The 10,998-nt window shown below is 38.3% G+C and overlaps 1 protein-coding gene across 1 annotated transcript in view; it reads left to right on the top strand.

The window, feature by feature from the left end:
• The first annotated feature begins 563 nt into the window (after positions 1 to 563).
• LOC107088728 (E3 ubiquitin-protein ligase MARCH9-like) overlaps positions 564 to 10,998 on the top strand; it is a 26,418-nt gene continuing 15,983 nt past the window's right edge. The window contains exon 1 of the mRNA XM_015381081.1: positions 564 to 2,087. Coding sequence (XP_015236567.1) covers positions 1,755 to 2,087 — 333 coding nt within the window. The 5' untranslated portion in view covers positions 564 to 1,754. The remainder of the gene's footprint in view (positions 2,088 to 10,998) is intronic.

The raw sequence follows: 10,998 nt of genomic DNA, 5'->3' as shown, positions 1-10,998 counted from the left end.
ATCGCTCTTTTGAACACATAATGTTTTGGGAAGAGAAACGTTTTATTTCGCTGGGTCTAGCAAACCCTATACTTGCTATTTTTCACATAGAGACAGTTTGCTTTGGGTTGATTTATTTACTTTATGAATCTAATCATATGAAACTGGGTTGTATTGCAGAGGGGTTTCATCGCAACAAGGTGTTGGGTTTGAACCCCAGCCTTTTTGCAAGTGTGCATGTCCATGCATGTGTGGAGTAGTCCAGCCAAGTGTTAAATTAGCGTTTCTGAATTTCCCGTGGGTAGGTAACCCATCCCCCAAACCCCGTCAGGACATCTGTTTAAAAAAACAATGCATGGAACAGCTTTTCTTTCTATTGAATTTATGTTAAGGTGACAAAAAAAACATTAAACGTTAAATTTCGGTAAGACTGTAAATTGTTTTCTATTACACAGCGAAGCAGCATGGGGAGGGAGGGGGGATATTTCGCGCGCTCTTAATTCATGTGGCAACACGTCATCAACGAGGAGGGGTTGGTGGCAGGGGGCTTTCAGCACCCTGGACAGCGGCAGCCGGTCAATAATAGAGCTTCTCCTCCTCTGCTCAGCTGGGAGCGCAGCGAGAGGCGCTTTCACCCACCGGAGGATGGATGGATGACCACGGAGACACGATGTCCCGCTGTTTACAGGATGACTGGAAGATTTCTACCCCCCTCCCCGTCCCGGAAGTAGCGGCTGCGTTCCGTTCAGTCTCCAAGCCGACCATTTCGAGGAAGAAAAACCAGCGCCAGCAGTCTCATCAGCACCACATATCTGATCCAATAATCACGCTGCGTGATTTCACCGCGCGTCCCCTTTTTCCTCTCCAATATTAGAAGCTGCCTTTTGTCTCATTTGCTTCTCTATCTTCTCTTCTACGTGGATCGCTGAGAAACCCTGATGGACATCGAGCTGAGACGGAAAACATGGGGCTCCAGAAGATGGGAACGCTGAGGGACGTGTTTTTCAAATTTACGTGGATCGTCGAAGGGAATGGTTCCGATTATTTGTGGATCGACCAGGAGCGTTTCAACAAGAAGATGAAATAGGGGGAAAGGACAGGAGGAAAAGAGGGAAGGGGGTGGGGGGACATGATCTGACACAGAGGGACATTAGAAAAATAAGACGGTATCACATTAGAGGAAAACTTGCATTTCATCGTTTAATTTCCCCCCTTTTTTTTGGATTATGTTTCTTGACGGGAGTCCCAGATGTGACTGTATGGATGGCATGTCGTTGTTTTTTACACCCCGTCCTCGGTTCCCTGCCTCTATCCTGCTCTCTCTTCCTCTAGTCCGCTCTCTCGCAGTCTTCTGCTTCGGGTAGCAAAACATGTAGGCTCATTTGTATTTATATACCGGTATATAAATATTAGCTGCTGCAGACCCCGGCAGTTTTTCCGAAGGAAGAGAGGAAAAAATAAGAAATAAAAACAGAAGAAAGAGGAGCAGTGAGGAAAATGGACACCAGTTTGTGATGTTTACTGGGGTGCGGTGGGAGATGCATATAGACAGTGTTTGCTGAGTTGTTTGAGTGATGAATGAGTGAAAGAGTGTGTCGGTCAGCTGAAAAGGAAAATCTTTCATCCGCATTGGCTTAGACACACATGCCATCAGAGGGGCCAAAAGTGATGAGAAACGATTAATAATAATAATAATAATAATAATAATAATAATTATAATAATAATAATAATAATAATAATAATAATAATAATAATAATAATAATAATAATAATAATGTTCAAGTATCGGATCCGCATGTTTTTCAATGAACTGAAGGTCCTGGTGTTTATGCGATCCGATTCACGACAGTCCGGCTCAGACACAGATCGACGCTCCACCGCCATGCGGGGTCTGGGGATGGGCGGCTGCGGCTGGCCGCCTTTCGTCGACTGCCATTCCCGGGACGACGAGGAGGAGTACTACGGCAGCGACCCGAGGCCCCGGAGCCTGGCTTTCGAGGAGAAGGAGCCCAAGCTCCAAGTGGGCCTGGACGCCGTGTCCCTGACCAGCACGGCCAGCAGCCTGCGGACCCCCCAGTGCAGGATCTGTTTCCAGGGGCCTGAGCAGGTAAAGACGCGTCACCGTTGTATGGGGTGGGGGGGTGCATGGTTTCATTCTACATAACCTACATCTATTCTATCTTTCCATTTTCATGTTCCTGTTCCTCTTACAACCCTCCTGTCCTACATTCCTCCTTTTAACGCCCACCTTCTCCTTAAATACCCATTCGACAAAAAGAAAACAGGATCCTTTCTTTGTTTCTCTTGTTTCTGACAAGCAATTTGTCTTTTTTTTTTATAGCTCACAATCATCACATCTCATTTCGCCCCCAAAGCTTGTACAGTATGTGGCGCTCAGCTTCACTTCACAGGCAACTATTGTGCTTTTTTTTTTCTTCATCTTCATCATCATCCTCCTACCCCCCCTCCTTCTTGTCCTCCTCTAATAACATGATCCGGTTATCTCAATAACACTGTTTTCATAAGTAATCTAGTCAGCGGCGGAGAGGCAGCATGTTTCCCACACAGTCTGAAATCTGGCCAGCATGGCAACAAAGAAAGTTAGCCAATTAGGTCTGCTGCAGGATAACAAACAGGGTGCGAGGGACTGAATACACATGAGTCACAATATTCCTCCAGAGTGTTGTTTCTGCATGTGTCACGCAGCATGATAAACACATGATGGTCACTCATGTTTATAGTTTGGGCTTAAAAGACAAATCAATTCGATATATCTTTTGATTAGGCGTCAGGAGTGTTTGTGTAGTTTTCACATATTTGTAACCAATGAAAACCTTGAATACCCTTTAATAAAACCATCAACCAATCAGTTACCTCCTTAATTAGTGTAATTCAATAAATCTCAGTATGAAATCCTGTAAAGGCCTCTGAGGACTGTTGGAGGAAATTCAGGCAGATATTTGTGAAATGGTTACAGCAGGGTCAGGTAGAACATCACTTGAAAACCAGAAAGAAAAAAATAATAGCAATAAAAACCTAAGTTGATGTGGACATTGAACTAAACTGATATAAGTCTGAGACCCTAACCCCCCCAGAGGCGAATGATAGCTCTCTAGGAGCTCTAGAGATCCAGGTTTGTGAGTCTGTCAACAGAACCAGCAGGATCACACACTCCTGTTATCTGCCCCTTACGGAAGAGTAACAAGAAGAAAGATTGCTGGAGGGAGCAAAAAGCAGGCCTGTCCACAGTTTGCTGCAAACATGTGGGGAAACAAACTTGTTCTGGTCACACTAAAGCTGTAACTTTTTGTTATATATTATGATACATGCCAACAAGTTATGAATGGAGGCAAACTAACACATCAGATTCTTGATTTTTGTTTATTTTTCTTATTCTTAACCATTATATTATTTTTATACAGTTTTCTAAGGTCCACATTTGTGTGACCACTTTTGCTATAATCATTTTTTTTTGCTGCTGTAACACCAGATTTTCCCCTATTCTATTCTATTCTATTCTATTCTATTCTATTCTATTCTATTCTATTCTATTCTATTCTATTCTGTTCTGTTCTATTCTATTCTATTCTATTCTATTCTATTCATTCAAATCACCTTGAATGAGCTGTTTATACAGATCAGGCTGTGTTGCTTTTCTCTAGCGGGAACTGTGTATTTGATCAGAGCTTATTGGGCAGTGGATGGAGAAAAATGTATTTAAAATAAAAAAATATTAACATGATTCTTGACCTTTATCTAACTTCCCATTTATGTTAGATCGCTATTGGAATAATCCATTTTATAAATGATTTAATGGTTCTGTAATGGTGGATTGTTTTTTAATATACATAATGCTCAACAAACTTATGTATTTAATAAAAGTATTAAGATCTACCTCTCAATGAATAAAGCATATTTTCATTAAAATATCTATATATATCTAAAAAATAAATAGACAATTAATTGCAGAAGCTGAAATGAAGAGCCCAAAAGCAATATATATATTGTATATTCTTAATCAATAACAGTTACCTCTTTTGTTTTGTTTTTTATTTTTTGTTAATAAGAATAATGTTATTTATGTTACAGCTACAATTTTTCAAGAATCTATTTTAAACCTTCAGTAAAGCTTTGTCAACAGATGAGACTGCATGGAACATTCATTTTACAGTGAACAGCATCTGTATTTACAAAAGCTGTAGTGAATACAGTTATCTATTGTCTACTGTTTTTATGCGTAATTTACAGCAAATATGTTTCAGTTATCTTACTGCTTATATGTGAAAACAGAAAGTAATAAGAATTGATCCATTCATTGTCTACACCAGCCTGTCCCTTTAGAATCACAATTACTCCTCTGATATTTACAGTTACCTACTGAATTTATTGATTATATACAATTTTTAATTGATTATAAAGCTTCGGAAATATAATCTGATAAAAATGTGATCATTTATTGTATATATTTTAATACAGTCTTATGCAAAAGTATATAATACGATCTGCTAAATTAATTAGTAATTTTTCACCTAATTTTATTTTTGCATGGATAATTTTGCTGTGTACTCATTATAGAATAAAAAGTAGATGGGGCTTGTTGGGCCATCTGCATTACCTGCATTAGGCTGCTTGATATACATCTCGCTCATAGCTTCAGTGTTGGGTGTCTTCCCCTCAGTTTTTCCAACAAAGACTGTTTGTAAACAAGGTTAAAGAGCTGTAGCCTCCTGTCTGCACCCCGAAACAGGCGGGAAATGAACAGAAGTCTGTGACTGTTATGTTATGTTACATCTCATTTCAAGGCTTTTCCTTTGTAGTGATGAATATTTAACCATGATGTTTGTGATGCTTCCTGTATCAAGGTTTTACAAAGGTGCAGTTTCAAAACTACGACATTATAATATTATATTGTTATTCAAACAGTTATAAGCTGAAAAAAAGAAGTTTTCTCTAATGCAACACTACCCCCCTTCACCCTACCCCAACCTATTGCTGTGCCCTGCCAGACAGCTTATTTTAAAAGGCTTCTACATTATGCAGTAAAAACAAAAATAGATGTTCTTTGAGAGCAGTACTACCAAAACACCACCTGCCAGTCCTATCAGGTTAGTGCTGTTTAAAAATATTACAGTTGGTTAACAGCATGAAAATAAGAAAACATTAATTTTGTCACAATATGATGATGATACTGTTATGATGATACTGTTAATAATAACTGTAAAGCAGTTTTCAAAAGAATACTAACGAAGAGCTTCGAAAGAGGTTTTTTTTTTTAAGTAATGTTTTTTAAAGAGAAAACAAGTAAAATCAGGTTATGATAAACAAAATGCTTTTAGCAGGTAAATTAATACAATAAAATCAGGTAAATGAAAGACACTAACTAAAATATTCCAAAAGGTATGAATGGAAAAAGCCTGCTTATGACAAACGTGTCAGGAAATGGATAATAAAAATGTAATACCTAAGATGTAACATTGTTTTAGTGATGGTAGAGAAGATTAGCTTGTAGCATTAATGGTGTTTTCATACATTCTGTGGAAAGTTTCAATATAAATATAAGGATACTGTGATATTTTTACCATGAATAATCATGTTGTCAGTATCTCACAGCAGCCCGAGCCTCCTCAGAGCTCTTATTTTTACTCTGTGTTGTGTAGGAGTCTGAAGAAAAACAATAATCTGTGCGCGTCTTTGAATTGCGGCCAAATGTTGGTCGCACCAGATGTGCAGAAACCTGCGCCGCCTGGGCCAGCAGGTAGCTCTGAAGACTGAGATAATTAGAAACACTGTAAATCCTGCAGGAGCACAGATGGATATTACCATTTAGTCACCTCTCAAAGATAGGCATAGAGTGTTATTACAGCCCATGTGCTAATATATGACATCTGCCCTAGAGTTTGAATTGTGAAACAGTAAATTGTAGAGCTACAAGACACAGAGGGGAAATCACTGCAGGCTGGCTTCGAATATACAACACAAGTCTTGTGATGTTACAGACAGCAATCAAGCCTAGATTGCTGCCCCTGCCCACTCACACATATCCCCTCGGTAAAAGGGTTCATGTTTTTCAGGCTTGGGGCTCTCTGGCAAGGTGACTCACCGAGCAACGTGGCTCTGAGCTGCCTCTTTTAGCTTCACAGACAAAGAGAGAGAGCAAACAAAGCACTGAGGGAAAACCCAGAACCGCACTACTACGACATCAGCTCCTGGCTCTCATTTAGCCTTTGTTTCTGCCACCACAGCACGCTGTTTTCTTGCTGTTTCCCTCCTCGGGTGCGAGTATGAGGGAGCTCACGTTTGCCATTTCGTTCGTATTTCATTATTCAAGTAGGTCACTACAGGGGCTGGGGATCATGTTGCTGTCAACGGGACAATTACCTACAGACGTAATCTCCCGGCTCTGCCGGCTACATTGAGCATGGAGGCCTTATTAATTGTCTGTCAGGGGTGTCAGCATGTGGCCTGGATGGTTGGTGGCAGCGATACTGAGCCTAAACCCGGCTTTGTCGATGATAACAGAAGCTTTTCAAAAAGGCTTAAAGGGAGTAAAGACAACTGGAGTAAGGCGAAGTAGAGTGTAAGATGCCCTTTTCTGCCAGCAGCTTTTTTCCAGACTAGCGTGCAGTCTGGAACTCATGGGGGCCACTTCCACACAAAAATGTCTCGGCTAAAGGTTGCAGACCACTGTCTTAGTCATGAAGTGACACACCAAATTAACACCCTTGTTCTCTGGGAAGTGGCCTCAAGGGACTGATTGCACGGTCCAGTGTGGGGGTTTATGGATGTGTAAGGGTCAGCATTTGTATTTTCTGCTATTTTGAGGTAGATTCTATGTTTGGGTTTCTTTGTTTTTAATTTTTCCCTGTAGACTCAGTAAATACCACATGAAGCACTCAATGGGTTGAGGAATATCTTCTTAGAGACTCTAATTTTCTCTGCTCCACTTTTGCATTTTAGAAAACACAAATAAAGTGACTGAAACAGGAAAACAGAGGAAAAAGATCACATTAATTAAATAGTTTGGCAGCACAACAATTAACCAGGTTTCAGATGTACGTTTAAATTTATGTTGAATCAAACCTTTAATGTAGCTCTACAAACATCCGCTGTGATAAAGAAGTATTTTACAGCTTCAACAATATTGTTTGTACACAGAGAGGAGAAAGCAGCTTTAAGATTATTATTGTAGTATTTAAGTGCATTTAAATTTGAACTCCTCTTTGGAACTTGTTAGGATCAACAGTAAAATAGATCATGAAAATAACTGTAAAAAAGGCAAAATAAGGAATTAGTTTAGTTTAGTTAGGAATGTTGAATATGAAATTATAAAGCATGATGTTAAAAGACAGCAGTAAAGAGTTGGATCCTCACCAGGTCTCCATAATAAGATCATATGTACCTATCTTACAGTATTTAATGAGGCATGGCAGGAAAGAAAGTATTTTCTTACCTATTATCAAAAAAGTATAGATCAGTCCTTGTAGAATTTGCATTTTTTTTTTTTTTAACCTTTTTTTTTTTGCTTTGCTTTGCTGTGGCCTGGATGACTGAGAACCTCCACCAGCATCCTAAATCACAGATGGTATGTGAATTTGTTCAGCTCTATGGGAATGTGGCCAGAACAATGTGCTTTGCTCAAATGAGACCCAGATTAAATTTTAAGTTAAGTTTGGAGGTGAATCCATATAAATCCATAGGATGAGTTTTATGTAAGGATGCACCAATTAAGAAAAATCTGTCTATATTGATATTTGGTGTTAATATTGCTTCGTGAAAAAAGCCTCCATTCATGAATATTGCTTAGTTGAAGTGTAACTTCGTACTTCTGCCTACGTATCATATTTAAAACTGCTTAAAAATAAACAGCAGAACACAGCGACACTAACATGGCGAGCAGAACAAACACGGTAATGATCATTTTGTGAAAGAGCAGTTGGTTTGCTCTCCAGTTTTCACCACAAGCAAAGTATCCGTGGAAGAGGCCAGCAGCCCTGAGTGGTACCAGTTTCAGCTGCTGGATCAGAGCTTCTATGTTGCTGCTCCCATCAATTCATATCCAAAACAAAACACTTGATTACCAAAAATTCATAACACACGTCTTGTGACCTATCGGCACAAAATTAATCATCATTACTTAAGACAGTCCTTTTGTCTAATTTGAATGCATTTTTTATTTTTATTTTTTATAATCACTCTTAAAAAATTAATGTTTTATTTTTTTCCAATAGCTTTTAGGTCATATGACAGACTGACATAAATATAGAATCTAATCATTATACTGGAATGGACAGATGATGAAAACTTTTTTCATTCAATTGTAATTGCTTTAATATTTTTTATTTATATTTGAGATGCAGAATACTATAATATAATGGCTGGGACATGTGGACAGCACTGTAAGACATCTATTTTTACAGTTTATTGGCAAAAAAAAAAGAAAGAAAGGAAAGTTAAGTGAAAAGTAGCACTTTAAACACCCTGCAACCCTGAGCGTCATCACCACCACATGACCCAAGCAAAGACTACTTGGTGTCCCCTCCCGTTTTCCCCCTAGAAACATGCGTGTAAACAGCAATAAGATGAAAATAAAGACCTGCCCAGTTTTACTTTTTGGATTGGGACCAATATGTGAAAAGAAAGGATTAATGTAGTCTAGCACTGATGTAAATGTTGTCACGGATCAGAACAGAGGACCCAGTATTTAAGAAAAGACAGACAGTGGGATTCCTTTAAAAAGCGTTTATTATAAGAAACGGATCTGGGAAAGCAACGACTAGTGCGTCTAAGGAACCTCTGCAGGAGAGAAAGACCACGATAATCTGATGGAGGATGATTATGCACGTGAGTCACTAACCTGGTGTTAGAGTTCAGTTCGTGCCCAGAAAACATGGTTTATTCCAGCCAGTAGGCTGACAAGATGCAGTGGTTGCAACACAAAGAGTTCCAGATGCTCAAGCCTTTAAGACTACAGAACTGCCAAGAGATCAGATCCAAGCAGAAGGTGAAAGGCAGGACAATCCAAATGGCAAAGTCAAAGCCGGTGTCGAGGACGTGCTCAGGATTCAGAACCAATAGATCAGAGATTCGAAGAGGTCCTGAAGGGAAAAGTTAGGTCGGTGACAGTAAACATATCCAGGTTCAATCAGCAGGCAAAATCCAGTAGGAGTCCAAAGACAGGTCAGGCAAACAGATCAGAACAGGTCCAGATTAGGCAATCAGAACCAAAACAAGTTTGCTAGAGAACTCTCACTGAAGGCTCGAGAATAATCTGGCACTGATGACTGGGGGAGGGCTGATTAAATAGAAGCTGAAACAGGTGGATAAGATAAGCTGTAATGAGAAACTGGGTGGAGCTAGGCAGGAGAATGAAATGAGTAATCAAGCCAGTCATCAGTGCCAAGATAATGACAAATGTACCTACAATATATTCTATATTGTTAGTCTCTATCTATGATGCTGTGGGCCTGTTTGTCTAATTAAGGTCCTGTAAAAATTGTTAGAGAGTCATGAACTCAGAAATATGTGTCCATTTTTTATTCAAGTAGCGTTTGAAAAAAATTCACTCTGAACCAATTTTGAAAAATGACTTTAATCTTTTACAGCTAATTTTAACTTTAAACTAATCCTTGGTTTAAACTGATCTTTCTCATTTACATTAAGTCTAAAATAAGATCTTCTGAACCATGGATGTATAATGACAAAAATGTCCTATTTATCCTAAATATTTTGTATAATTTAATATTTCATATTTATTTGGTCCTACTGCATTTATTTATTTACCCCAGATTTATAATTCATGATAAGTCTGAGCTGAAGCTTTAGTTTCTACAATTGTAGCGATGAGCAGGAGACACTTTATCCCATTATTGATTTTTAACAAGCTCAAGAACCTGACATGCCTGAGAGTTTTTAAGATTGTCTCCATTTGATATCTGAGACATTTCACTTAATGACCACAGCATCTACACATCATAATCATTCCTATTCTGAACCTAAGTAGACTGCATTAGTTGTAAGAGCAACCTTGCTCATGGTGGTGCAGCGATGGCCACACCTATTTTGAATTATAATCAGGGTCACAATTACATGAGTGTGAAAGAATAAACCTTAGTAATACTATTACCTTTGACTTGTATTAGAGTTACCCTGCAACTAAATGTTTCAGTTGATTTTTTTCCACGATAAGGGATTTTTAATTCCAGGTAAAGTGAAATTATTGGTTTCAAACCATGAATATCATTTTTTTTACCTGAAAAAAAAAAAACAATAATAATTTGACCAAATGACATCGACATCTAACTTCTTTCAGTGTGGCTCAGTGCCAATGTAGAAGTACAATAGATCGTTCAGTACCCATGTATTTAATATGTGTCTCTCCTAGGGCTGGACGATATAGAAAAAAAGCTTATCGATAAAAAAAATATGCATATTGATCGATATCGATAATTATTGAGAAGATTTGAAACCATATTTTATGTGCAGCTCTGCCTGGACTTTTTATGATATTGCTAAATGATTTAATTTTAATAAAGAACACAAACACAGACTTCCAATTAAATAATTATTTAACAAACTTTTTTAACCATAACAGAATTGTTTTAAAGAAAAATAACTTAAGAGACCTGAGTTATGTTATTAAATACTGACAAAGAATAAACTAAAGTGACCAGAATAGTGACCAAAATAAATATAACAAATACATAAATAGCCTATTTGGGTGGGAATAGTACACCACCAGCTTGTGGTAATTAAAAGATTGGACTAGGCTACCATGTAAACTCCACTCAACAAAAACAAAAATCAACTCACCCTTTAGCCTAACATTTCTATGGGTTATTTTTTCTCACCCCTATTCTTCTAGAGGTGCTGCTGGCACCTCGTTATGGTTCTGCTTAGTTTCCTGCTTTAACCTGAGTTATTACTTTGAAGTTGCTGGCCCCTCAGCATTTTTCTCTCAACTGTTAGAACTATGTGGGAAACTGCCCAGAAATGTATGTGTATATATATATACACATACA

Source organism: Cyprinodon variegatus, unplaced genomic scaffold, assembly GCF_000732505.1.
Source record: "Cyprinodon variegatus isolate N-32 unplaced genomic scaffold, C_variegatus-1.0 Scaffold228, whole genome shotgun sequence".
Lineage (NCBI taxonomy): Eukaryota > Metazoa > Chordata > Actinopteri > Cyprinodontiformes > Cyprinodontidae > Cyprinodon > Cyprinodon variegatus.
Note: the sequence above shows the minus strand (reverse complement) of the source record. Positions and strands in the feature narration are given on the sequence as shown.